The 25,489-nt window shown below is 53.0% G+C and overlaps 16 protein-coding genes across 16 annotated transcripts; 7 read left to right on the plus strand and 9 right to left on the minus strand. All coding sequences in view use genetic code 12, as the record gives it.

The window, feature by feature from the left end:
- Positions 1-36: 36 nt before the first annotated feature.
- LODBEIA_P46660 (uncharacterized protein) lies at positions 37-2,112 on the plus strand (the record flags this gene model as incomplete). The annotated part of the gene is made up of 1 exon (XM_066974912.1): positions 37-2,112. The coding sequence occupies one exon, from the start codon at positions 37-39 to the stop codon at positions 2,110-2,112; it is 2,076 nt and encodes a 691-aa protein (XP_066831604.1).
- A 157-nt stretch (positions 2,113-2,269) lies between these two features.
- Positions 2,270-3,538, plus strand: LODBEIA_P46670 (uncharacterized protein; the record flags this gene model as incomplete). Its single annotated transcript, XM_066974913.1, has 1 exon — positions 2,270-3,538. One exon carries the CDS (start codon positions 2,270-2,272, stop codon positions 3,536-3,538), a length of 1,269 nt encoding a protein of 422 aa, XP_066831605.1.
- A 5-nt stretch (positions 3,539-3,543) lies between these two features.
- On the minus strand, positions 3,544-3,975 carry LODBEIA_P46680 (mitochondrial 54S ribosomal protein bL31m; the record flags this gene model as incomplete). The annotated part of the gene is made up of 1 exon (XM_066974914.1): positions 3,544-3,975. One exon carries the CDS (start codon positions 3,973-3,975, stop codon positions 3,544-3,546), a length of 432 nt encoding a protein of 143 aa, XP_066831606.1.
- A 79-nt stretch (positions 3,976-4,054) lies between these two features.
- On the plus strand, positions 4,055-5,653 carry LODBEIA_P46690 (uncharacterized protein; the record flags this gene model as incomplete). Its single annotated transcript, XM_066974915.1, has 1 exon — positions 4,055-5,653. One exon carries the CDS (start codon positions 4,055-4,057, stop codon positions 5,651-5,653), a length of 1,599 nt encoding a protein of 532 aa, XP_066831607.1.
- Positions 5,654-6,513: 860 nt separating this feature from the next.
- Positions 6,514-7,848, plus strand: LODBEIA_P46700 (uncharacterized protein; the record flags this gene model as incomplete). The annotated part of the gene is made up of 1 exon (XM_066974917.1): positions 6,514-7,848. The coding sequence occupies one exon, from the start codon at positions 6,514-6,516 to the stop codon at positions 7,846-7,848; it is 1,335 nt and encodes a 444-aa protein (XP_066831608.1).
- A 183-nt stretch (positions 7,849-8,031) lies between these two features.
- LODBEIA_P46710 (uncharacterized protein) lies at positions 8,032-12,774 on the plus strand (the record flags this gene model as incomplete). The annotated part of the gene is made up of 1 exon (XM_066974918.1): positions 8,032-12,774. One exon carries the CDS (start codon positions 8,032-8,034, stop codon positions 12,772-12,774), a length of 4,743 nt encoding a protein of 1,580 aa, XP_066831609.1.
- Positions 12,775-12,883: 109 nt separating this feature from the next.
- On the minus strand, positions 12,884-14,153 carry LODBEIA_P46720 (uncharacterized protein; the record flags this gene model as incomplete). The annotated part of the gene is made up of 2 exons (XM_066974919.1): positions 12,884-12,890; positions 12,955-14,153. 2 exons carry the CDS (start codon positions 14,151-14,153, stop codon positions 12,884-12,886), a joined length of 1,206 nt encoding a protein of 401 aa, XP_066831610.1.
- Positions 14,154-14,274: 121 nt separating this feature from the next.
- Positions 14,275-14,679, minus strand: LODBEIA_P46730 (uncharacterized protein; the record flags this gene model as incomplete). Its single annotated transcript, XM_066974920.1, has 1 exon — positions 14,275-14,679. The coding sequence occupies one exon, from the start codon at positions 14,677-14,679 to the stop codon at positions 14,275-14,277; it is 405 nt and encodes a 134-aa protein (XP_066831611.1).
- Positions 14,680-14,740: 61 nt separating this feature from the next.
- Positions 14,741-15,271, plus strand: LODBEIA_P46740 (uncharacterized protein; the record flags this gene model as incomplete). Its single annotated transcript, XM_066974921.1, has 1 exon — positions 14,741-15,271. The coding sequence occupies one exon, from the start codon at positions 14,741-14,743 to the stop codon at positions 15,269-15,271; it is 531 nt and encodes a 176-aa protein (XP_066831612.1).
- A 59-nt stretch (positions 15,272-15,330) lies between these two features.
- Positions 15,331-16,767, minus strand: LODBEIA_P46750 (uncharacterized protein; the record flags this gene model as incomplete). Its single annotated transcript, XM_066974922.1, has 1 exon — positions 15,331-16,767. The coding sequence occupies one exon, from the start codon at positions 16,765-16,767 to the stop codon at positions 15,331-15,333; it is 1,437 nt and encodes a 478-aa protein (XP_066831613.1).
- A 63-nt stretch (positions 16,768-16,830) lies between these two features.
- Positions 16,831-18,216, minus strand: LODBEIA_P46760 (uncharacterized protein; the record flags this gene model as incomplete). Its single annotated transcript, XM_066974923.1, has 1 exon — positions 16,831-18,216. The coding sequence occupies one exon, from the start codon at positions 18,214-18,216 to the stop codon at positions 16,831-16,833; it is 1,386 nt and encodes a 461-aa protein (XP_066831614.1).
- Positions 18,217-18,266: 50 nt separating this feature from the next.
- LODBEIA_P46770 (uncharacterized protein) lies at positions 18,267-19,334 on the minus strand (the record flags this gene model as incomplete). Its single annotated transcript, XM_066974924.1, has 1 exon — positions 18,267-19,334. The coding sequence occupies one exon, from the start codon at positions 19,332-19,334 to the stop codon at positions 18,267-18,269; it is 1,068 nt and encodes a 355-aa protein (XP_066831615.1).
- Positions 19,335-19,413: 79 nt separating this feature from the next.
- On the minus strand, positions 19,414-20,979 carry LODBEIA_P46780 (uncharacterized protein; the record flags this gene model as incomplete). The annotated part of the gene is made up of 1 exon (XM_066974925.1): positions 19,414-20,979. One exon carries the CDS (start codon positions 20,977-20,979, stop codon positions 19,414-19,416), a length of 1,566 nt encoding a protein of 521 aa, XP_066831616.1.
- Positions 20,980-21,182: 203 nt separating this feature from the next.
- LODBEIA_P46790 (uncharacterized protein) lies at positions 21,183-22,565 on the minus strand (the record flags this gene model as incomplete). Its single annotated transcript, XM_066974926.1, has 1 exon — positions 21,183-22,565. The coding sequence occupies one exon, from the start codon at positions 22,563-22,565 to the stop codon at positions 21,183-21,185; it is 1,383 nt and encodes a 460-aa protein (XP_066831617.1).
- A 674-nt stretch (positions 22,566-23,239) lies between these two features.
- Positions 23,240-24,397, plus strand: LODBEIA_P46800 (uncharacterized protein; the record flags this gene model as incomplete). The annotated part of the gene is made up of 1 exon (XM_066974928.1): positions 23,240-24,397. The coding sequence occupies one exon, from the start codon at positions 23,240-23,242 to the stop codon at positions 24,395-24,397; it is 1,158 nt and encodes a 385-aa protein (XP_066831618.1).
- Positions 24,390-25,376, minus strand: LODBEIA_P46810 (uncharacterized protein; the record flags this gene model as incomplete). Its single annotated transcript, XM_066974929.1, has 1 exon — positions 24,390-25,376. The coding sequence occupies one exon, from the start codon at positions 25,374-25,376 to the stop codon at positions 24,390-24,392; it is 987 nt and encodes a 328-aa protein (XP_066831619.1).
- Positions 25,377-25,489: the final 113 nt, after the last annotated feature.

Below are 25,489 nucleotides of genomic sequence, written 5' to 3' on the forward strand. Positions count from 1 at the left end.
GAAAAATTTGTATACGCGCACCTCACCTCCTCCACCATGCCTCGAACCACCCCCGCTGTCATCCCCTCTGCCATCGCCCGCCGGATCGCCAGCTTCCTCCCCGTGCGGGACCTCCTCGTGTTCGGATTAGTTTCAAGATCCGCGTATGAGGCCACCCTCGAGCCCCGGCTATGGGTCTCCCTTCTCCAAAAGATGGGCGTCTGGGACAACGCCGTGGCGCTCAGCAAGGAGACAATACGAGGGGGCCACTTGGACTACCTCGGGGACCCCCTCACCTGCCTCGACTACGTCTACCGGCTGGCCAAGAACGCCCGGTACCAAGTGCTCAAGATCCACCGGGCGTTGGGCGTGTACTACTACGACTTGGTGGGCTGCAACAGCTACGACCGGTTGCGGATTTTCCAGGACTTTCACACACCCGAGGAGCAGATGCGGATGTTGAAGAACTTGCAGGCTTACAACAGGGCCGACTTGCTGCCCGAGTCCCGACGCAATGCCCACGGGAAGCTCTGCGAGTTGCTCGAGATCTTTGAAAACGCCGTCTTGCGCGAGATCGAGATCCATTTTGACCTCGAGGAGTACCCTACAACTAAACGGTTTGCCGAGATCCTCGTCGCGTTGGATAACCAGCTGGTGTTGGTGGACTTTTTCCTCCAGAAGATGGCCCAGGGAAACATAGAGGCGCAGGACGTGGACACGCTAGTTGCTGCGCTCACGCTGGAGTTTCGGAGGCACTCGCATATTGTCCACGCAGCGTTCCCCGCTGACCTCTCCATGATGTACAAGGTCTGCGAGGAGCTCATGTCGACGCTAGTGGCCACGGCGGTACAGTTGGCGATCGTGGAGGCCAAGGAACACGGCACCTACCTCTCTGTGGTGCCCCAGTTGTACCACCGGCTCGCCACCACCATGATTCCGCAGTTGGCACAGCCGCACGAGTCCTACCAGCGCGAGCTCTTGGACATGGTGTTTGCTCCGTTTGCCGCAGAGTACATCCGCGAGCAAGTCTCCAGCGTGAAGGAAAAGGTAAAGAAACCGCCGGTGGTGAGTGTAACCCCAGAGTCTACCATCCTTTCCAGCCTCAAGAGTGTTTTCCTGGCGCCGGAGGAGACCCCAACACCGCCCGTGGCTCCCGTGGAGCCGTTCACTCCGGAGGCCATAATGGGGCTCCTCGACGACGCCAAAACGGCATTGTCCCGGTTGTCCAACTTCCAGGACTACTCCATCCACACCCTCCGCAGCGACGCCGCCCAGTCCCAGCAGGAGATAATCACCTTTGTCATGGACACCGTCGGCAGCGACCACTTGCGGCCCGGGTTTGACCGTGCGCTCGCGTTTCTACAATCGTGCAACCCAAAGTCGCCCACATACTCCTCGGTGGAGCCCCCGGGACAGCCGTTGGTGTTGTTCTTTGACTTGATAAACACAGCCGACACCATCATCCAAATGGTGGACCGGTTCTGCAAAGAGGTGTCCCTGACACACAGCGTGCGCAAGTTGGAAGTCCTAGTGGACACAAACGTTGCCGAGGGGCTAAACATAGGGATCGAGGTGTTGGTGCATCAAATCGAGACCATCTACACAAAGCGGCTCCACGATAGCGAATACGATCCCGCACTGGGCTCCCCCAGTGTGGGCCCTACCGAGGCAGCGCAAAGGGCAACCGAGGTGCTCTCGCAAAACATGAACCTCCTCGTGGACAGCGCGGAGGGCTCGGTGGTGGACGTCTTTCAGCAGGAACTAGCCGAGCGGTTCTTCCAAACCGTGGTTAAGGTGTTGAAGGGCCGCACGGTGTCGATGATAGGCGCACCAACGTTGATAGCCGACTTGAACCTCTACTTCGAGGTCGTCATGGGGAGCATCCGCAGCAACAAGCGCGTGGTGGCGCCGCTCTTCCTGGCACTAAAACAAATCGGCAACGTGTACTTGATCAGCGGCAACGACTCCAAGGCGATCGGCCGGTTGGTCAGCGACTTGTCCAAGTTCAACGGGATCTTCAATCAGGAGGAGATCTACGAGTTTGTCCAGCGGCGCAAGGACTGGGCGGATATACGAAAAGACGTGGAAAAGGTGATGTACGGGTTTGGCTTGGGCGATTGTAAGTTTATGTAATGGCGTTGAACAAAAAAGGGGAGGTAAAAAGCTCACTATAAAGCAGTGGCATGGACATTTGCTCAAGACTTGTAGAAACCATTTAGTGCATAGAGTAGTGCGACTATATCGATCCTGTTAATTTCCAAAACTGAAAACCTCTCCAGCATCACCCACGATGAGGTCAGTAACACGCACTATCAAAAGGACGCTCAGTGTGGGAGTGGAGCCACGGTTGCAACTGCTAATCGACAGAAACCAGATCCCCCGGGCCTCAGCACTCCTTCTCCAAAGCAAACGCAGCGGGTACAGCCCGCTGCCGGCCCACGCGTTGCGGCTCATCCAAGTCGCATGCGCCTCGAGCCCCCGGTACTTTGCCAAGAACGCCTACTGCGTGTTGCAAGTGTTGCAGCAGTACCCGGAGGTGAAACCAGCGGTGGCGGTGCAGTGCTTGGAGTACTTTGCCTCGCACAGTGTGGGCAACACCTACGCCAACCACTTGTTTTTCCACCTGTGGGGGGAGATCAAGCTGCTCGGGCCCGAGAAAGTGACCCTCGCTGTTGCCTCAGTGCTCAAGGTCAACGCCGACAATGGCAACAGCATTGCCGCGATCAAGGCGTGGAGGTTGGCGAAGCACCTCGTGGACTCAACAAAGGTTGCCGCCTTGTTGGTGCGGGTGTTCCGGTGCCACCACAATGATGAGGAAGTCCACCACGAACTCCCGCAGCTTGGAAACTCCCCCGAGTTGACTTCCTACATGCTCTCGTTCTATGCCAGGCGCGACCCAGCAAGGTTTGAGCTGTTGGTGAGCGCCCTCGAGACGCCCTTGTCAAGGTCAGCTCGCTGCGACTTGCTACAGGCGTTTATCGACGGGGGCGACAGAGCACGAGCGCGGGCAATCATCGGGAGCATTGGGCAGACGACGCCACGAGAGTTGGACTTGACTGTGAAGTGGTTGATCTGGGATGGCAAGACCCACCAAGCACGGCAGCTAGTGCAGAGGACCCCCATTGAGGTTTCGAAATGGGGGTGCCTCACTTTATTCAAACATACAGGGAACAAAGACCTCCTCAGCCAGCTCCACCGCCTTGCGGGCGACCCCGTGTTGGAGCAGTTTGCCATTGAGATGGTCCGCTCGGAGACCAACCTCAAAGAGTCCATCCGGTGCCTCATCGGCATCCTCAGGGACTCGTCGTGGCACCTCCACCAATCAAACAGACTTTACCAGAAACCGCCCCGCGTGGGGCTCCGCGTGAGGCTCGCGCCTGCAAGTCTAGTCCACTGTATAAAGACCATCGCCATCAAGGCTGTACAGAGACGCGACAGAGAGTCGCTACGGTGGGCAATCGAGGAGCTCCGCCGCTCCGGGTGGTGCCTCGCGTCCACCCTAGAGTTCTTACACTTCCACGACCATGAGGGGTACCTCAAAACCACATTAAAACACTAAACGCCCTATTTCAACCGCTTGTAGTCTGCTCTCTTATCATACAACTTCCCAGTGGTGATCTCCTCGGCATTCTCCGCCATCAAGCTGAACAATTTCTCGTCTCCCTCGTGTTGCTCCCCACCAAACTGGCCAAACCGGGCTTTGAACTTGCCAATCTTGCCCGTGGCAGTCAAGTCCAACGTGTCCAAGTCGGCCCTGTGCGGGTTCCAAAGCACGCTGTTTCTTTGATCGTTGATCATCCGGATTTCATCCTTGGGTGCGGGCGACCTCCTCGAAATGACCGAGCCATCGCTGAGCTCTACTAGGGAGTCGAACTGGTAGAATATAGCGGGCCTGGCCCGGCCTTGCTGGATCTTGCGCATCACTCTGCGGGAGGACAAGTGGACCTCTCCGGCCATTGACACCGACCTGTACCTGACCTGTATGAACTGTTTCATTGCTGAAGTGGTGAAGATTTTCATATTTCTCGCGCCCTCAAAATTTTCTTTTTTTCTTCCATCATCTTCTTCCACCACCATGGCTTTCAACCAGACACCCACGATTGTCGTGTTGAAAGAGGGGACCGACTCGTCCCAGGGCAAGGGCCAGATCATCGCCAACATCAATGCCTGCTTGGCGATTCAAGACACATTGAAGCCCACGCTTGGGCCGTACGGTTCCGACATTTTGCTCGTCGCGTCCAACGGCAAAACCACTGTTTCCAATGACGGCGCCACGATCTTGAAGCTTTTGGATATTGTCCACCCTGCGGCGCAGATGCTCGTGGATATCTCGCGGTCGCAGGATGCCGAGGTGGGCGACGGCACCACCTCCGTGGCGATCCTCGCGGGGGAGCTCCTCAAGGAAGCCAAGAGCTTTATCGAGGACGGAGTTAGCCCCCACTTGATTGCCAAGGGCTACCGTCTCGCGAGCGAGTTGTGCATTGAAAAGATTGAGGAGTTGGCGGTGGACACCAACAAGGGGGACCAAGAGATGTTGGAGAAATGCGCCACCACTGCCATGTCGTCGAAACTAATCAGCCAGAACTCGGCCTTTTTCACAAAGATGGCCGTCGATGCAGTAAGGAGTCTCGACCCGGACGACTTGGACGAGAGCCGCATCGGGATCAAGAAGGTGCCCGGGGGCGCCCTTGAAGAGTCGATGTTTGTCAACGGCGTTGCCTTTAAAAAGACGTTTTCGTATGCCGGGTTTGAGCAGCAGCCAAAGCAGATCAAGGACCCAAAGATACTTGCGTTGAACGTGGAGTTGGAGTTGAAGGCTGAAAGAGACAACGCCGAGGTCAGGGTGCACCGCGTTGGCGACTACCAGGCCATAGTCGACGCCGAGTGGGAGATCATCTTGCGCAAGCTCGACTCTATTGCCGCCTCGGGCGCCAACATCGTCTTGTCGAAGCTCCCTATTGGGGACTTGGCCACGCAATACTTTGCCGACCGGAACATTTTCTGCGCCGGTAGGGTCAGCGCCGCGGACATGGACCGTGTGTTGCAGGCCGTGGGCGGCCAGTTGCAAAGCACGTGCTCGGACATCCGCCCGCTGGAGCTCGGCACCTGCGCCCTTTTCGAAGAGGTCCAGATCGGCAGCGAGCGGTACAATTTGTTCACGGACTGCCCCCGGGCCCGGACGTGCACTTTGATCTTGCGTGGCGGCGCCGAGCAGGTGATTGCCGAGGTGGAGCGCTCGCTCCACGACGCGATCATGATTGTCAAGCGCGCGGTGGCGCACCACGAGGTTGTCGCCGGCGGGGGCGCGATCGAGATGGAGCTCTCAAAGTATCTCAGAGAGTATGCAAAGACCATCGCCGGGAAGCAGCAGTTGATCATCGCCGCGTTTGCCAAGGCACTCGAGGTGATCCCCAGACAGCTCTGCGAAAACGCCGGGTTGGACGCGATCGAGTTGTTGAACAAGTTGCGCAGCGCCCACGCCAAGGGCGAGACCTGGTACGGGGTGGACTTCCAGCTGGAGAATGTGGGCGACAACATGAAGAGCTTTGTCTGGGAGCCGGCACTAGTCAAGATCAACGCCATTGCCTCTGCCACCGAGGCCGCCACGTTGTTGCTATCGGTGGATGAAACTATCAAGAGTGAGAGCCAGGGTAGAGGCCAGGGCGCAAACTAGTGAATGAGATCGTTGATAGTGTAGTGTTATCTATAGCTGACCACCTCGAAAGCAATTCCATATCTCTGCTCTTTGGTTAGATGGTGTACCTCTTTACAGAGATTACTGAAGCCTCCCTCTTCAAGCTTTAGACGTGGAACCTTGTTTCTACCGGAAAGCCAGGGACTCTCGAAAGGGGTTCCTTTATAAAGAGCTCGCTGGACCTATATCTTGCCTCTATAAGCGTCCTTTGGAGCACGCTAATGGGCAGGGCTTCTAAGAGTTGACCTAACACCGCTCACTGTGTTTTCTGGACCTTGAATTTACCTCTAAAAGTACCTTGCCGTTCCCTTTCAACACGAGCAGAAAAATCAAAGGGGTATATACATTTTAGTGCGCAAACGCGTATCTCAAACCAGCCAAAATTCTCCCCTACGAGTGCAATATTATCACGGAACCAACAACCAACTGGTTTCGCTAGTCAGAGCTGTGAGTGAACGCAGCCCATCGGGTCTGGCTCATACCCCCAACTAAGCGCCTCGCAGTGGGCACCATTGCTCAATTCCCCATTGAAACCATCTGCACATTGCTCGTGGAGACTGTTTGCTTAGCGACGCGTCGAACAAAAAATAACAGCTTTACGTATTTTCTCTGTTTACTATTTTTTACTCCTTTGACACCACTCTTTCTCGCGAAGTTGAAAACAAGAGCTGCTTCAGGCAGGGGGGACGATTTTCTTTGCGCGGGAAGCACCACCTTTGGTTCTTTGTGACATTCTCCGAATTCCCTGGTGAAGCCAGGGAAACCCAGGCTGGAGTTATTTAACTTGCTGAGCTCGCTGGTGCCCGAAGCCACTGTTGATTGCTCGCCAGCCATCCGCCATGTCGCAAGTTTGCAAGTATGGGCCGCCGCTGCACCCCAGGCCTAGAGTCTACCACCGGATCCACGAGTTGATTGAGACCCACGCCAACGCGAAGCTTACCGGGGAGTACCACGAGGAGTATGTTCAGACCTTGGCCACGCTCGAGGGTGTCTCCTCTGCCAACCCCGAGATGATTGACTTGCAGCCCGAGATCCAATGGTACATGCGCCCGTTTCTAATAGACTTTCTCATTGAGCTCCACTCGAGCTTCAAGTTGCAGCCGCAAACGCTCTTCCTATGCTTGAACATCATCGACCGGTACTGCGCCAAAAGGATCGTTTTCAAACGGCATTACCAGTTGGTCGGCTGCACGGCGTTGTGGATCGCGGGGAAGTATGAGGATAAGAAGTCGCGAGTGCCCACGTTGAAAGAGTTGACCATCATGTGCCGCCACGCTTACGACGAGGAGATGTTTGTGCAGATGGAAATGCACATCCTTGGTACATTGGAGTGGTCGATTGGTCACCCGACGTTGGAGGACTGCTTGCAGTTGAGCATCGCGGGGAGCCACCTTTCCGGGCCCCTCGACGACACCACTGCGAGTGCTGTTGGTGCCGTGGCGCGGTTTCTCTGCGAGTTGTCGCTATACGATAAGTTTTATTTGGCTGTGCCGACCAGCATAGTTGCCATCACTGCCCATTTGCTTGCGTGTTCAATGTTGCAACTTCCGACAGCTGCCGCTGCGTTGAAACAGTTGCTAGAGAAAACAGAAACCACCGTGGCCCCTTTTGACGACGACGTGGAAAACAAGCAGCCGCCAGTCCACGGCGCGTTCCTTAGCGGCCTCGACGACACCAGCTTGCTCATGATAAAGAAGACCGCGCTAATGTTGATGCTCCACTTGAACAAAACAACAGAGGTGCTTTCCAAAAAATACCAGGCCTCGGGAGTGATCCAGGTTGTGCGAAACTACCACTCCAGCCACCTGCTGGTAATGCAGGAGCTCAGCGAGAGCAAAGACAATGTCCAGCTAGATGCCAGGCTCATACGTCTCGCCGACATCTTGCTACAGCTCCACGACGAGTACTACTACAAACCCAGATCGCCGTCGTTCTCGTCCTCCACGCTGAGCTTCGAGTCGGGACCGCCGGTAACCCCGCCGCTGGCCACCTCGCAGTGCTCTGTCTTTTCCAACAAACGGTCCATCGACAGCGGGGGGTTTGTCTCCTCCTGCAACACGCCGACACACGCCAGTTTCCACCCGTTAGTGCCGCCGCGGTCCGCCACCAAGATCAGAAAGAAGCGGTACGGAAGTAGTTGTGTAGCTGGGTATTCGCCTGTTGCTATAAACTAAATACAGATAACACTAGCCTCCACGCTGTAGCCCACGCTGTAGCCCACGCTGTAGCCCACGCTGTAGTCCACGCTATCCTCACGCGTTTGGTTTGTTTTTGTTCTCGCCCGAGACGGCAACGACAGAGGAAAAAACGAGATCGAGGCAAGAACAACCTCTAGGCACCACTCTCCTTCTCCAGCAATGAGTGCCAGAGCCTGGGTGTGGCTCAACAACGACCAGTCGCAGTTCCTACGAGGCTATGTTGCAGAGCATTTAGAGAATGGCCGGTGCAAAGTGGCCATTGTGGGGAAAGACGGAGCAGTGGAGTCCACGGTCGAGGTCGACCAGGGCCTGATGGAAAGCTGCAACCCGCCGCGGTTCGACATGTGCAATGACATGGCCGAGTTGACCCACTTGAACGAGCCCTCGGTGGTGTACAATTTGTACCTTCGGTATACGAAGGACTCGATTTACACATACTCGGGGTTGTTCTTGGTCGCGGTGAACCCGTACAAGCCGTTGCCTATTTATGATGCCCGTGGCTACCGCGACAATGCTCCCCACATATTTGCCACTGCTGAAAAAGCCTACACCGAGCTCACGCGAGGGAACCAAAACCAAAGCATCCTAATCACGGGGGAGTCCGGCGCCGGCAAGACCGAAAACACCAAACGAGTGATCCACTACTTGTCCGCAAAGGGAGCCACCACCGGTATCGACAGCAAAATCCTACAAGCGAACCCCATCTTGGAGAGCTTTGGCAATGCCAAGACCATCAAAAACAACAACTCGTCCCGGTTTGGCAAGTTTATCAAGATCTACTTTGACGACCAGGGCGGGATCTCGGGAGCGCACATCGACTACTACCTTTTGGAAAAATCGCGGGTGGTGAGCCAGGGTTTGAAGGAGAGGAACTACCACGTGTTTTATCAGTTTCTTAGTGGATACGACAAGTTGGACAAGCTCGGGTTGAGCAAGGACGGGGAGTACCTGTACTTGGCACAGACAACCCATGATGGTGGCTTCAGCCTGCTTATGTCCGCGTTTGACGTTGTTGGGTTCACCAGTGAAGAGCAGGAGTTGATATTCTCGTGTTTGGCCGTGGTGTTGCACTTGGGCAACTTGCAGTTTACTTCCAAAACCTCCGAGCAGGCCAGTTTTACCAAAGACTCACCCGTGGGAACAATAGCAGCGCTCTTGGGGGTATCCCCGGCCTCCCTCTCCGATGCATTCCTCCGGCCAAAAGTTAGGGCCGGGAGGGAACTAGTCGTGAAATCGCAGCGCGCCGACGACGTCAAGTTCGCAATCGACGCCTTTGCCCGGTGGGTGTATGAAAAGCTCTTCCAGTTTATCGTGGGGAAGATCAACGACAGTTTGAATGGGTCCACGGGGAACTTCATAGGAGTGTTGGACATTGCCGGGTTTGAAATCTTCGAGTCCAACTCGTTCGAGCAGTTGTGTATTAACTACACTAACGAAAAGTTGCAGCAGTTTTTCAACCACCACTCGTTTATCTTGGAGCAGAAGGAGTACATGCGGGAGCAAATACAGTGGGATTATGTCGACTTTGGTAGGGACTTGCAACCTACCATAGACATGATCGAGTCTCGCTCGCCCATGGGGATTCTCAAGCTCCTCGACGAAGAGTGCATGATGCCCAAGTCATCGGATGCAATGTTTATGGGGAAATTGAGCCACCACTTTAACAAAAAACACCCCAAGTTTGCGGAAAACAAGTACAAGAGCGGGTTCATTGTCAAGCACTACGCGGGGGATGTCGAGTACAATGTCGACGGCTGGTTGCAGAAAAACACCGACCCGCTTAGTGAAAGCATACTCCAGTTGATGGGGGAGTCGAGCAACGAGTACATCCGGGGGATGTTCCATGACGAGAACCCCTTGAAAACCAGAAACAAGCTCATGAAGACAGCTTCGCTGAAGCATAGGGACCAGTTGGGGGAGCTAATGCGGCAGCTCGACTCTACCAAGCCGCACTTTGTCCGGTGCATACTCCCGAACTTGGACAAGATCCCTGGCAAGTTTGACCGGGGACTCGTGGTGGACCAGTTGAGGTGCAACGGGGTGCTCGAGGGGATCAGGATCACAAGGGCGGGGTACCCAAACAAACTCCCCTTTGCGGAGTTTGTCAGCAGGTATGCCATTCTCGGGGACGCCTCGGGGCAACCGGAACGGCGCCAATGTGAGTCCATACTAAAGTGTTTGGAGCCAGACTTGTACAAGATTGGACAGACCAGAATATTTTTCAAAAGCGCAGTCTTGGGCCGGTTGGAGGCGATGAGGGACGCTCGGCTAGGTCAGATTTTCACCCAATTGCAGCGGGTGATCCGTGGGAATGCCACAAGAAAGGTAGTTGCCAGGGAGAGCAAACAGTTCCACGCTGCTAGGGTCGTCTCCAAAACAATGCTACGGTTGGAGGGACTCCAGGGGAATCCATGGATGGCACTCTTTTTCCACGTCAAGCCATACTTGGCAGAGTCTGTGGAGAAGATGGAAACCAGTAGGCTTGACGCAGTGGTGGCCGACTTGCAACAGAGTCAAAGTGTGGTGAAAGAGCAGGAGCTGGCATTGGCGGTGCTACGGGCGGAGAACAAGCGCCATGTAAGTATAATTAGCAGATTGGAGAGTGAGATGCAGGAAAAGACCGGTTATGAAACTGCAGTGGAGAAGTTGACTGTGGAGTTGAAGGGGGCTACACAAGCGTTGGACAGGGTGAAGAAGGAGCATGAAGCAGCCACCGGCAGTCTCAAGCGTTTGGCGGAAACAGAGAAACAACAGAAGCAGAAGCTAGCAGAGGCGAGGGAAAAACTCACCTTGTCAAAATCCAAGCTAGAGAAAAAGTCGATGGAGAATGAGAGACTTCACTCTGCTTTGGGGGAAATGGAGGCACAACTAGCGAGATTGAAGCTGGACTATGCCAACCTCCAGGAGAAACATGTCACCACCAATGCATCACTAGCCTCCAAGATCTCCCAACTTGAAACCGAGCGCAGCACTGAGAAAGAAAATCAACCGCCGGACCCGCAGCTCATGCAAGAGTATGCCCATATTAAACTCAAAATGAACGAACAAAGCGCAAGCTTGCGGAAGGAAAAGTTTGAAAACTCGAAATTGAGAGAGGAGTTGCTCGCGGTCAAGCAGAGAGCTTTGCGCAGCTCCGAGTTGACGCCAAAACGGCGGCTGCTTGCACTTGGACAACCCCGAGGAGGCAACGTTGAGGCGCTACGTGAGGAGATTAGTAACCTCCAGATGAGGCTAGAGCAAGAGCAGAGCAATGCGCAAAGAGCGGAGAGCTATGCTATAGACTTGCAGAAGCAGTTGAACAAAACACAGACAGCCCCGATAGTGGTAGAGCCTCCACGGGAGACACCCACCGCGTTCCACGGGATCAGTCCCGACTTTATCCAGATCTACCACGACATCAACAAGTCGTTGAAAGCGCTGCGGGAGGAGTTGCACACCGCCAAGGCCGAGGTGTTGCGGTTGAAATCGCTCTTGCGGGAGTCCGAGGAGGAGCTCTACCGGGTGAAACAGGTGGGCTTTCAAGCGGCAATGGATAAGCATGAGGAGGAGCTAGCTAGAGTTAGAGAGAACAACGCTGTGTTGGAGTCACGGAATAAAGAGTTGACGCTGGAGCTCTCCGTTTATAAAACCAGGAGCGGGGAGTACTTCAGCAAGCTAGAGTTGGCCGAGTCGGCAGTGACATTGTCAAAGAGACATGAAACCGCGGCAAAGCGGGACTTGGATGAGGCCAAGAGCCAGCTCCGACTCGCGCGGGACGAAGCAAGGACGCTGCAGAGTATGTTGAGGGAGGCCAGGGGGGAAGCGGAGAAATTGGAAAAGGTGCAGTTGGAGTTGACCAGGAAGGTGAGTGCGGGAGAGAAGGTTATTGCTGACTTGCGCGGTCAGTTGGAATATCACATTGGCAACTACGAGAACCGAGCAGCGACGGAAAAGTTGAAAGACGAGATCCAGACACTTTGTCAGGAGTTGCACTATAAGGCGGAAACGGAGGCAACACTAAAAAAGGAGAACAAAAAGTTGCAGCTTGATCTAGACGAGGTGAGAGGCAGCAGAGACGAGCTACAGAACCAGCTAGAGGAGATGAGTCTTAAGGAGGAACAACTAGAACAAAGACTTGAGGAACAGACTGACACCATCAGGCTGCTTGAGAGTGCGAAGATCATGAATGAGAGGAGAATCGGCTCCCTCATGAAACAACTCGCGGGAATGAAAGAGATACTAGAGGAAAACGCACGGGAAAAGTCAAGATTAACTGAACAAAAACAAACACTAGAAAAAGAGTTGGCCAAAGTGTCTCACGAGTTGGAGCTCCTGCACACCGCGCTTGCCCAGTCCAAAACAGAGGCTGCCTTTTTGAAAACACACTTGGAAAACCAACGCAAAGAGGCGCAGCTGATGCAATCCGAGTTGGCACTCTCGAAACTATCCACCAGTTCTGATTACAAGGACCAGCAGAGGCTCAGGAATGATTTATTAGTGGCGGAGGGGGAGAACTACTCCTTAAAGAAAACAAACCAGGAGCTCAGTGTGCAAGTGCAGGATCTACAAGAGAAGCTTTTCAGCAACGAGCAGATCAAGTACCTAGAGTCACGGTCGAACGAGTTGTCCAGTGCACTAGATCTGGCACTACAGGAGAAACACGACGCGGAAACTACGGTCAAGTCACTAACCCGCCAAGTGGCTGCGTTGCAAGTGCGCATCGACAATGAGTCGCAATTGAGCAAGCGGTATAACGATGAAAACTTTGATTACCAAAACAAGATCAACCGCTACAAGAGCAGCATCGAGGTGCTACACAGTGAAAACACAGAAAAAGAGCTACAGTTGAGGTTGTTGCAAGAGAAACACAATCAATTGCAGGAGACACTATTGGTAATGGAAAAGGAGAAGCTCTCAAACTAGTTCCCCAACCCTTGCGTTTTCAAAGCCTCCAGAACATCACCAAACGACTCCCTTTCGCCCTGCATCACAACCGACGGCTTACCTACCAACACTCTCTCCGCAACTCTACTTAGATCCTTAACCGTTACATTTTGAATCCGGTCAACCATTTCCTCGATTGTAGTGATTTTCCCCTGGCACTGCACCTGTCTTCCCAAGTCCTCTAGTCTTGCCAATTTGCTCTCCACATTCATGAGCACCGCGCTGGCCAACTGGTTTTTAGCCCGCTGGACTTCCTTTTCGGTCAACCCGTTCTTTTCAGCAACCAACTCGGCCAACTCGTGGGATATAATCTGCGGCGCCAAGTGCCCGGCCTCTGGCACCAAGCTCACGGTGATTCCAAACAATCCCGAGTCAATATGCGAGTGGTTGAAACACATGCAGTTTTCAACAAAGGGGTACTTGTTGAGGACCCGAGTGTAGAGCCGGGAGAACATTCCCTTGCCCGGGCCACCCGCGGAGAAAGACGAGCCGCCACCGAGAAGTTTCTGGAGAGTGGCCAACGAGTACAAGTCGTCGCTGAGCAAGCCCGTAGTTTCAAACCCAATCTGCATGTGGTACAACTCAGGCTGGTTGGTGTACAACGGCTTGACGTGGGGTAAGCACAACTCGCCGCCGGTGTAAGTGACGGCCCCCTTGTCCATATTGTGGCCAGCTGAGTTCCAGTCGCCGAAATTGTCCTCCACCATTTTCAACGCTTGCTCGTGTGGCACTCCCACCATTGCAATGACTATGTGGCCGGGCTGGAAGAAGCGTAGGTGGTACTGCTGCACCTCCTTCTTTTGGATCAACGGCACCCTCTCCCGCGGGGCAAACAATGGGATCCCCAAGGTATTGTTCTTGTACGCTACAGCGTGGAGCTGCTCCGCTAAATTCAATTCTGGTTTGTATGGTAGTTCTTGGACTTCATAGTCCACAGCCTGGAGGGCCTCGGCAAACTCTTGGTCGGTGAACTGCGGGTACCGTACCGTCTGCGCGATGGTTTCCAACATCTTCCCCACGTCGTTGTTGAAGACACTCGCTTGCAAGATCATCGACTCTCTCTGCGCCGAGCTCATGTAGTTTCCCCCTAGCTGCATCAACGTGTTTGTCATTTCCGTGCCAGTGTACTTTTCAGTGCTCCTCCAGCAAAGTCTGTCGTGGACTTGTGAGAGTCCCGGTCTCAAAGGGTCCTCGTATCTTGATCCTGCATCGACGTACGCTCCCAAGGCGCTGAAATGGCCCGGGGTGGAGTCTGTCACTAGCCTCAATCCGTTGGCAAGAGTGGTGCTTTGAATCGGAGGTGCTGTAGAGTAGCACCGGGGGTGGACTCGTAACAGGTGGCGTACCTTGAACATCATCTGGTGTAAGAGGTAGATGAGATTTTTTTCAACACTGCGCGTTAAAACTATATACTACAGGCTACTGGCACTTTCCATCAACTTTACCGGGCCGTCACGCATACCGGGCGGTGACTCTAAGTTACAGATCCTCCAGCTCCAGCTCTTTGCGCTTCCCCCGCTGTAGCCTTAGCTGTAGTCGCTTTGACTCGACGTAGGCGTCACTCGATGCCCATGCAAAGAGCCGGTTCGCCCGTCCAATGGGAGCAGCGTAAACACTCAGCTGTGCCTGTTTCAACCCTGCAGTTTGACCTAGCCATTTCTCTAGAATCCGTCGCTGTGCTGCTTCCAAGTGGGAGCCGTGCCATCGTGTCGTTGGAATGGTGGGTGCTGCGGTGATAAATTGCGGGGTGGTGCCCTGTAGCGAAGAATAGAGCTTGTTCGACTTGCCTGACTGTTGTAGAATAGCCTCCGGGTATGGATTGGTCGTTCCATTGGAGTCAAATGTGACCCCCATCAGCTGGCTAGCGTCTTCCGTGGCTGCCATTGATAAAGGTAACGGTTTCTGGCGTTGGAAAAAAAAAAATATGCACTGTTGAGACCACACTATGGCGATGTTCCCACAGTTTCCCCAGTTCAAGGTGCTCGTCTTCTTGGTGGATGGGTTGACCAAGGACGCGATTGCCAATATACAGAAGCAGCTCGCTGATGCTAACCCCGAGTACGACTATTGCTTTTGCAGCACCACGTACATCGTCTCATTGGAGCAGCTCCACCACAGCATCCACAATAGCTTGCAAAGTTACACGCTGGACCAGATGCAAACGCGGACCTTAAATGCGGAGATTTTGCTCAACTTGTGCCCTGTTAATGTGATCTCAGAAGCACTAAAGCGGTTTGGAATACTGGAGGCGTGTTCCAGTGCGGTGATCATTAAAATACTAGGCAGGGAGGAGAACACCATCGAAGTTGAGCGGTTCACCCAGTCTTTGGGCACAGTGGTGCCCATAACAGACGACGCACTTTACCAAAGAGCGGACATTGCAAAGTTTAAGAAAGTCTACAAATTGAATGACGCTGAAGACCCCCTGGACCTCACACGATTGGCTATAGGAGCAAGTATTTTACGCGGGTGCTAGCCCCCCTGGACCTCACACGATTGGCTATAGGAGCAAGTATTTTACGCGGGTGCTAGGCTCTACTTGAATGCAAATCTATTCAAATCTACACGGCGGGGCTTGGGTTCCTGCCGTTTTTCAACAACATTGACTGATTTTGTCACCAAGACTGGTCTCGGGCCTCCTTTGATGGAAGGCTTCATTTTTTTTCTCACTGGTGACCCCGCAGTGTCTTCGGACTCCTCTACTTCACCAACCTCAACCTTTACTATCTCTTTTGACTCCGCGGGCAAACTTGAGATCCAAATTGGTCTCCCATCGGTGGTCTCTGGTTCCTGCGGGCGGAAGAACTTACTAATTCCCAGTGTCTTTACCTCAGTGGAGGCCAACTTGCGCAACTTCTTTGACGTCGGTGACACTTTCGTCGCACACTTTACTGACGCGGTTCCCACTCTCTTAAGCTTGACCATGCCAAGTACAGACCCGGGGTGCTCTCTAGAAAGCAACACCTCGTGGGTGTTTGGATCAACCAATCCATTGCAGACCTTTACCGCCAACTCTGAATCCCAAGTTTGCCCACAAACCAGCTCTAGAGTCGCTGCGTCTACATCCAAACTCAGCGGCACCTCATTCAATGCCACCACTTGCTGCGTCCTCGGGTCAAACACTTTTTGAAACTGGAACGCAAGGGTCGCCCTAGCAAACTCCCCCTCGATGTCCTCGGGAAGTGGCTTCCCCGCGGCAGGCAAGGCCACTACAACTTTTTGTAAGTCCCGGTACCGATGCACTAGCTGGACCGAGGACTTGATGCCGACGCCGGGGACGCCCCTGGTGTAATCACAGCCCGAGAGCATCGCCGCAAGTCGCACCTGGTCGCTACTGAGACTGCCAAGGAAAGGAACCGCCTTGACCTTGTTGAAGTTTGCCCTGTCAATCTCCACACAACTAGCATCATCTCGCAACTTTGTGATCAACTTGCGGCACCCAAACACAAGCAAGTCTGAGTCCTCGCTCAAGATCCCATCAACAATGCCGGTTTTCTCTAGGTACACCATCTGCGGGTCCGCCTCGTACGGCGCCACCACGTAGGAAATGTTCATCTTGTCTAGCTCCACCATGATCAGTTTCGCCATCTGGTGGCTCACGCAAGCGGCTTTCATGTACGCCTTTGCCGCGAGGGTGGCTTTTCCCGCCCTTGTATACTTCTCTGCAAGCCTGCGTGCCTCCTCGCGCTCCAGCTTTCTCTTTGCGTTGGTCTCTGCTTTCGCCGTCAACAGCGCGCCGTCAAAGACAAAGTACGGGTTGATCCCAAAGTGCCGGAGCATGGCAATCTTGTTCAAGATGCTGGTGATGTACCTCCTAGTCGGTTTCCCAAGGCAGAGCTCCTCGGCACAGGAGACTATCGCGCGGTGCAACCACCCATACGTGTCAATAGCTAGCGTCTTGCCACGGTACCGCTCAAGCGAGCACGGGTCCTGGATGCATTTGAGAAGCGGGAGTAGCCCTGAGACTCCCATCGTTGGTGGAAGAAGAGGTTGTCAACACGTCTTGTTTTACACCGAAGTGGTAGCACGTCTATTCTATCTATGATTGCAGGCGCCAATAGAGATTGAAAACTGCACGCCTGCACTCTCGTCTCCTCCCAGACGCTTGCTGAAATAATACCCCAAGTCAAAGTTGGCCCACTGGTTGAAATACTTTAACCCGGCACCGTACGAGAGCGCGGCGGTGCTGTCAGTAAGGGAAAACTTGGAATCCACATTGCCTAGTAATGCTGTACAGTATAGTCTCAATGGGGAAGTAGGTTCCACGTTATGTGGCGGAGCGTAGAAGAGCCGGGGCACTTTTGTAAGCATAGTGGCCTGCAATTTGTAAAACAGTAACCCTCCACTAGGCTCCACGCTGTTTTGCTTGAACCCGACAAACGAGCTGTGTCCGCCGAGATAAAACTTGTCCAAGGTGTGGACGGGGAACTTGCTGTTGAAGTTGTAAATGCCTCCAACCTCCCCTGTGAAACTAGTGGTGATGTTAAGGAACGACTTGTAGAGGCCTAGTCTAACCTTCAGTTTGGCAAACTCGCCGCTGTTACTGGGGTTTGCTTGCTCTTGTACGGAGCTCAACTCGGCATCGGCCTCCACCTCGATTCCATCAGTAGGGAACACTTTGCCCAAACATGAAACATTCTTGTAGCAGACTCTACCAGCAACGCTGGACTTCAAAAACTGCCCACCAAAGAACTTGAGATTGTCCAGCGCGCTGTCGTCTATATCATAAAGGTTCCTCTTGAACAACGACAACCCAGCAAAAACACTCCATGGCCCCGGGGCCTTATACTGGATCCCTATTTTACCACCCAATTCATTCTCTTGAAAGTCCAGCCACGCGTGGTTGTCCTTGGTGTTGTACCCACCGTCCAAAACAACCTTGAACCGCGGGTCTTTCAAACTGGAAGCAAACTTAAACTGGCTCAATAAATGGTCATGAGGCTTGTACGGGTTGTAGTCGACCCCCACGGAGACAACCTCGCCGTTGCCGTTGAAGTTGCTATCTACATGGTTCAATTGGAGGTTTAGAAAGTCCTCAGCGTCAAACTTGAGAAACCCCTGGCTGGTGTTGAGCGGAGTAGGGGAAACGTCAAAGGTGACTTTTGCCGGGATCGATTTCTCATGGTTGTACGACTTTACCGATGGAGCTGTCGAGTAGTAGTCTGGCTGGACCCGGACCTTCACCTCGTCAAACACTCCCGTGTCGAGCAAGTGGTGGTAGGAAGTGGTTGTCTCCGCGGTCAACCTGGCCAAAGTGTAGTCGCTTCCAGCCAATAGCGGGGTCAACAATTTCTTGTAAAACTCGTCGCTAAACGCTTGTCCTCCTTCGACTTGCACCGCTATCAAGTACACGGGCTGCGTAGAGGAAGCCAGTAACAACGACTGGATGCCGCCTGTTTCAACTTGACCCATTGAATGCATGTATTATGGTGTCCAGGGTTTTTACTTTTTTCCCCGTGGAAAATTTCATTCTAAGTCTCTCTATTTACATCTACAGTGGCCCCGTCGTAGGCCAAGTCCAACACTTTCCAGTCACACTTGATCCCCTCGCTTTGGAAGATACCCGTGACGTCACGTGCAATACTTTCAAACCCGTCAGTAGCGAGGCATAAAATGGTTGGACCAGCACCGCTGAGGCAGATGCCGCAGAGTCCCGGGTGTTTCGCGGGGACCACGTCTTTCAACACCGTGTCCAAGCCGGGGATCAACACCGTCCTGTACGGCTGGTGGATCTTATCCTTCATTGCCTCGTAGATCACCTTGTGGTTTGGCGGGTTCTGGGTCAACGCGGTGGTGAGTATGGCTATTCTTTGCAAGTTGTAGATAATGTCCTTGCGGGAGTAGGTCTGCGGCAACACTGCTCTGGACTTGTCTGTGCTGACCTCAAAGTTGGGCACAATGGCGACGCATTTGATTTTCGGATTCCACTTGTACTGCACGTACTCGCCGATGTCCCGTGGCGGCGGTGACAGCACTATGGAGGACCGGGGGGTGTCCTCTTTAGGCAAGACCCATTCCAATGGCACCTGCGTGGCCTCTGCGTCCCCCTCGTCGAGCTCATTCAAGTACGACCCAATAAACCCGCCGAGCATGGCGGCGGCAATGTTATCCGGGTGCCTCTCAATCATCAAACAGTAATCGAGCATCCTCCTTTTGTCCAAGTGCAAGTCCCCAATGACGTTCCCTAGGCAGGCTCCGCCGACAATGGCGCTAGCGCTCGAGCCCAAACCGCGCCCAAGGGGGATGGGGTTGTTCACGTGGATCTTGGTTCCGTGGGGGAACTGGCTGATCCCGTTGCATCTGAGCACATACAATGCAGTTTGTGTGATCAAGTTCTTGTCTGAACTCAACGGGACCTTCTCGGCGAGATCACCCTCATAGGAAAGAAGCGCGTTGTGGGGGTCCGCCGTGGTATCAACACTGGGATCAATCTCCACGCTAATACTCAAGTAGAGCTGCAACCCTACCCCCAACACGTCGAACCCGGGACCTATATTCGCCGACGACGCGGGCACTTTGATCTGAAACGAACGTGGCATAGCTCTTTGGTGGATGGTGTGGGTCTATTACAGATTTGAAATTTTTTCTTCAAGAGCGAGAGAAATACAAATCGATAAATCATATACAGGTGGGTCTCTTTCTCCAAACAATCTCCGCAGGCTCTTGAGGCAAGGTGACCATCGAGGTGTAGTCCACTTCAGGCACAGTTTTGCCCTTTAGTTCCCACTGCAAGTTGTACACAAACGTGGTCAAGAGAGTGCCTAGTTGCACATAGGCAAACTGCTCGCCAATGCACCTGTGTCTTCCTCCACCAAATGGCAAATACGACGAGCCCACGCCTTTGGAGACCTTGCCAAACCCGTAGTCAACCTCGTCTGAGTCCTTGCTGGCCAAGTTGGAGTCGTCCCAGCGATGCGGGTCAAACACTGCCGCGTTGTGGTAGTACTTTTCGTTGGTATGCGCGTACCCTGGCGAGACCAACACGTGGTGTCCCCTGGGAACTACAAAGGTGGTCCCTGGAACCACAAGCGGCGACATGACTTTGCGAAAGATGGAGTGTAGAGGCATGTGCATCCTCAACGTTTCCTTGATGGTGTTGTTGACCAAGGACATCCCTTGCAAGTCCTCGTAAGTCAAGTCGTCGAGGCGGCCGCCTTTTGGCTTCAACACGGACTGAATCTCGTCGTATAGTTGCTCCTGCAACTCCGGCTTCTCTCCCAAGTGCAACAAGAACCAGGCCGACGTGGAGGAGCTCGTGTGCTGGCCGCCCATGAGCACCCCAATCAACAAGTTGGCAATCTCCTGGTCGCTCATCTTGACGCCGTCCTTGTACGTGGAGTTGACCATCAACGAGCTGATCAAGTCGTCGTTGGCGTCGACTCCAGCTTCACGTCTCTTGGTGATCTCCTTCATGTACGTTTGGGATATTTTCTGCTGCGCCGCGTCTCGCTTCCAATAATGCGGCAATGGCAAGTTGGGAAAGACAAAGTTCACCGGGGTAAAGCCCTTGTCCAAGTCCGAATAAAGCTGAGCAAAGGACTCGTCGAAGCGGTTGCGCATCGCTGCGCCCATGAGCGATCTCGACGCAGTGAATATGGTAATCTCCGGCTGTGTCTGCATGACATTGGCCACGCCTGAACTCTGCTTTGACAAATTAAACATTGGCGACTTGACAAAGTAGCTCAACACCTCCTCCCTGATGAGCGGGACATACCTCCTAAACGAGTCCGTGGTTAAGGCAAACTTTGCAAACTTTTTCTGCTCCATCAACCGTGCGTTAGGGCAGTCGTATATGACGCCCTTGCCAAACACGGGGGTCGTCAAATGCTGGTACGCTTCCTCCGCGGAAACATCAGACAACTTGGCATTGAGGATAAACTCGTGGCCCTTGGGGCCTAAATAGACGGTCATGACCCGCCCCAACAACATAAAAGCAAACACATCGCCATGTTTCTTGCGGCAGTTTTCAAAAAACTCATACGGCTGTTGTCCATACCCGACCGCCAGGCCAAACCAGGGGATCCAGTAAAACACAAGCGGCACACGGTCTTTCCTCAACGAGTAGAGCAACTGCCATACGATATTGTACACAAACGGAGCAGCAATGAGGATGGAAAGCTGCTGGAAAGTGGACAAGGTGAGGAAGAAATTGTACCCTTGGAGTAGTCCGTCAACGATAGCCATTGCTGATGATAGAGCGATGGAGGGAACCAACTCTCAGGAACTTGTCCAATTATAAGTACTGCAATGTCTCACCCTCCAAAATGGTGTGTTTTTGCATCTCGTCGTTTACGAAAAACTTTTGGCATACGACGGGGAAAAATAAAACTGCAGCGCGCGTGCAATTATCCTAGAGCTCGTACACCCTAATATCTATATAAATATCCTCACTGCATCTCAAACCCCATCTCCTTGGCCCTGACCACCAACTCGTCGTGGTCCTGCTGCATTCTGCTGTTCTTCTCTTCCAAGAACTTGATATACTCTATAGACTTGGCCAAGATTGTGCCCTTGTTCAACTTTCGTGCGGGCTCCAACCCTTCCAAGTCAATGTCTTCAAAAGACATGTTGTTGTACTGGTCGCCAAAGGGGACCATCTCGTCCCCCTCGGAGCTGTCGTACTCGTCCACGTCGTCGCCGATCAACTGCATCCGCTGCTGCTTCAACCGCATTTTCTCCTGGTGCTTCCGGAGCACCAAGATTTTCAACGTGGGCACCGACTCCTGCAACGCGTTGAACTTGTCGTTGATCTTGTTTCTGTACCTTTGTTCAATCACGTTGTGCGCGGATTTAACCCGCGGTCTGCCCGAATGGGGCTGCAGTAATGGGGTCGACACGGACGACTCGGTCACCACTGCGGGTCTCTGCTTTGTTGGTTCCTTTTTGCTAGGCTTGAAGGGGCTGCCGGTTTCCTGTTTTATATTGGGCGTCTGCAGTCTATTTGGTGTAGCCGGCGAGGAGAAGCCGTTCTTTATAGAGTCCAGGCCTTTGCCTCCGATGACCGGGTAGATGCTTTGAAACAGCGACGCGGTGAATGAGCTGAGTGAGGAGGAAGTGGACGACTGCTGCAACTGGTTGCCCTGCTGGTCCACCGCCCCGTCCTCCGTTTTCAGCGGGCACGTCTCAACATTGGCCTCGACAGATAACGGAGACCTCACTGTGGCTGCCGCGGCGGAGTACGACAAGTGCGACGCAATCTCTTCATTGCCGAGCTGGGGAAACTCAAACCCGGGTGGCTTATTCGCGTCATCGTGGTCATGAGACTGACCTCTAGCATCGTCCGCTGCCGACTCCAGCAACCCTAGCTCTGGCGGATTATACCCCAAGTCCATTCCCGTGTCGTTGCAAATCTCGTCTGTCCCGGCAATATACCCGGTGTTGCTCGGCAAGTTGCGGTCGATGTAGGAGGACTCCCCGCTGCACATTGGCAGCGGCATATTCATCAGCTTTGCTCTATTGGTGACACACTGCTGAAACGAGGGAGCGAGGGAAAAGTCCAAATCAACAGGGAACCCGGGTGTTTCACTAGTTTGGTTTCTCATACCTCCACTGCCGACCTCAAGCACCGGCTGCCCTAGCAAGCAGAGACTAGTCGGGTCCATTCTCATGTGATACGGAGCATCCTTTGCTTCATAGGTGACATCCTGCTGCTGCACCTGCTCCTTAACCGGCACATGTCCAGCCTCCTCCTCCGCAAACAGTTTCTGCATCTCGTTGGCGTTCCCCATGGGCGAAAAGAACGAACTGTAGTCATTAAGCTTGTAAGACATTGGGCGGAAAGCAATGTCGTTAGCTCCTCCCGATGGCAGCTCCAGTCAGTGGAAGTGCTTGCGATATATAAAAAAAAATCCTCAACCAGTGTATTTGTTTCTTTTAATGGATCTAACCTGTAGTTGGCTCTGTGGAATCCTGCGTGGAACACTCTCAACAAGAAAAGCACCCTACCGACTGGATTTCCTTTTTATCCACCAACGACGGAACCTAGATGCTTGATTTTGCATTCATCAAGACAGCTCTTGCACTTGGCCTGTAAAATATATCTAAATGCAATCCAATGTACGATCCAAACCACCTCTGGCGCAGTCACCCCACGCCACGCCGTTGCTCTTCCACCTGAACCAAACTCTGGTGTATCTCTTCTTCAGCTATGACCACCATGGCTTCTGCACGGACCAATCCAGCGATAAGAAGTCGCGATTGTTTTTAGACCAACAACAGCCATTATCCGCATCTTTCGTAGATTTCCATGTTGCGGTTTTGGACCGTGAGATATAATACTGGACTATTTTTGCAGCACTTGCTAATCATACGACTTTAAAGACAGGTTTTGGAAAAATAAACTCCTCTGGGCGTGGTCTAGACTGTTAGCAGTCCACCATTGATTTTCCTCCTTTCTGTTATTTTTTTTTCTCTCACATCATCGCTAAGGTTTGTTCCTCAAGACATGTCCCAGCTCCATGATCTATGCAAGTTTCCCACACGCCCCATAACTGTGGAGTATGTCTCCCAGTTGAGGTCGTACTTGAGCAGCGGGGTCCCCGCTACTTATACAGTGGAGGAGGCGTACAACTATGAGAATCGGGTGGAGACTGAACCAGCAACCGCCACGACTCCGTTGCATTTGATCTGCACTCATGTGCCAACAGACTTGGACGAGGGTGAAACCGCGGTAGTTGATGAAATGTGTGATGTCTTGTTTGAGTACGGCGCCGGCTGGAGCTTCACCGATGTCAATAATGAGACCCCGGGGTGCGTGTTGATCCGGCGCGGGCTTAAAGACTGGGCGTTGTATGAGAAGCTTGTGGACGCTGGCGTGAGGGCAGAGTTGTTGTTGAGAAAAGTGAGCGAGTATGACGTGGAGTTTGTTGAAGAAGGGGAAGTGGTTGCCTCTGAAGAGGCTGCTGCTCCCTCCCACAACCAGCAAGCATTTCTCGAGTCGAAACTTGAGTATGTGGACGATGCGCTAGTCACGAAAGAGAGAAAAGACGGCGTCATGATGAGCTGGGAGTCGGATATCATGCAACTAGCCGCAGACTCAATCACCGTTAATGGTAGTGACGACTTGTGTATTCTCAACATTGGCTTTGGAATGGGGATCATAGACACGATGCTTCAGCAGAAGAACCCCCGCAAGCACTACATTTGTGAAGCCCACCCAGATGTGCTAGCCAAGATGAAACAAGATGGCTGGTTTGAGAAAGCAAATGTGGTGGTCTTGAGTGGCCGCTGGCAGGATGAACTCGACAAGTTGCTTTCTCAGGGCACTGTTTTCTTCGATGGCATCTACTACGACACTTTTTCCGAGCACTACCTGGACATGCTCGAGTTGTTTGACTATGTTGTTGGTTTGTTGAAACCAGACGGTGTTTTCTCCTTCTTCAACGGGCTTGGTGCTGACAGACAGGTCATTTACGAAGTCTACAAAAAGTTGGTTCAAATAGACCTCGAAAATTACGGCTTGAGGTGCCGATTCAAGGAAATGCGCGTGCCACCAGAATTGTTCAAAAAAGGAGGCGAAAGTATCTGGGATGACATAAAGAGAAGCTACTGGTCTTGCCCTATTTACTACCACCCAGAAGCCACATTCATGGACTTTAGCTAATGCTTAGTTTCTCCCCTTCCACAAAACACCCTAGCCCGCAGAATGCCTCGTCTAGTGCTCTCTCAAAAACATTAGCCAACCTCCAGCCGCCCCCTAGATACTCCTTTTTCTTTGCCAACTCGAATAGATACGGGTCGTGGTAGCTATCCTTGGGGTCAACAGTTTGGCTCAATAGACGATACCTCAAAGTCAAATCTCTGTCTCCGTCGAACGGCGTAAACGGTGCAACTGCCACCGCCAGGCGGCTCTCGGGTACACTACTGCTAAACTGCTGGTCCAACTGGCTGTTTATCTGCTGCAACTGTTTCTTCCTCTGCAGCGTGCGCTTGTTCAACTGCCGCTGCTGCTGCTGAAGCAACTCTTCGCTGCTCATTGAGCTGTTGGTCATCTTCTCCAAAAGCTCCTGCTGCTGGAGGATCTTAAACTCCACATCCTCCTGCTCCATCCGTTTCTGAATCTTGAGCTTCTCCTGCTTCAACCGTTCCATGGCATCCTGGTACTTGGCCAAGTCGGCTGTCTTTTGCGACTCGCGCATGTTCTTTTCGAGAATCTCTAGCTTGTGCTCGCTCTCGTACTCTCTGACCTCCTGCTCCGTCGCCTCAAGGTCAACCCCGTTGCTCAATTTGAACACTATTTCCTCCACCTGTTCCAAGTACTGATTGTACTCTTTCAAGCTGGCAAAGTCCTCCTCGGTTTTGTTGTAGATGGCACCGACTCTTCGCCGCACGTCGATCTCCTTTTCAATAACCAAGTCCTCAAAGATCTGCTGCTTGAATCTGTTCTTTCGCAAGATTTTTCCGCATTTCGGATACGGGCATGGGGCCGGGCCTAGTGAAAAGATCCTATCGACGCATGACTCGCAGATCTTGTGATAGCACTCGGGGTTGACAAGAAACCTCATACTGGGGGAGAGGTACTTGTCTGTTTTGCAGATCGGACACATGTCCCGCAACTGGTCGGGATGGGGCACGATGTTCATGGTGTAGTTACTCTAGTTTATTCAGTCTACTGTGGATTGGTAATCCGATGATAAAGTAGTAGTCTATTTTTCCAAACCGAGATGAAAAAAAAAATTGACCTTTCTCCTCACCA

This window comes from Lodderomyces beijingensis (genome assembly GCF_963989305.1).
Source record: "Lodderomyces beijingensis strain CBS 14171 genome assembly, chromosome: 5".
NCBI classification, from domain to species: Eukaryota; Fungi; Ascomycota; class Pichiomycetes; order Serinales; family Debaryomycetaceae; genus Lodderomyces; species Lodderomyces beijingensis.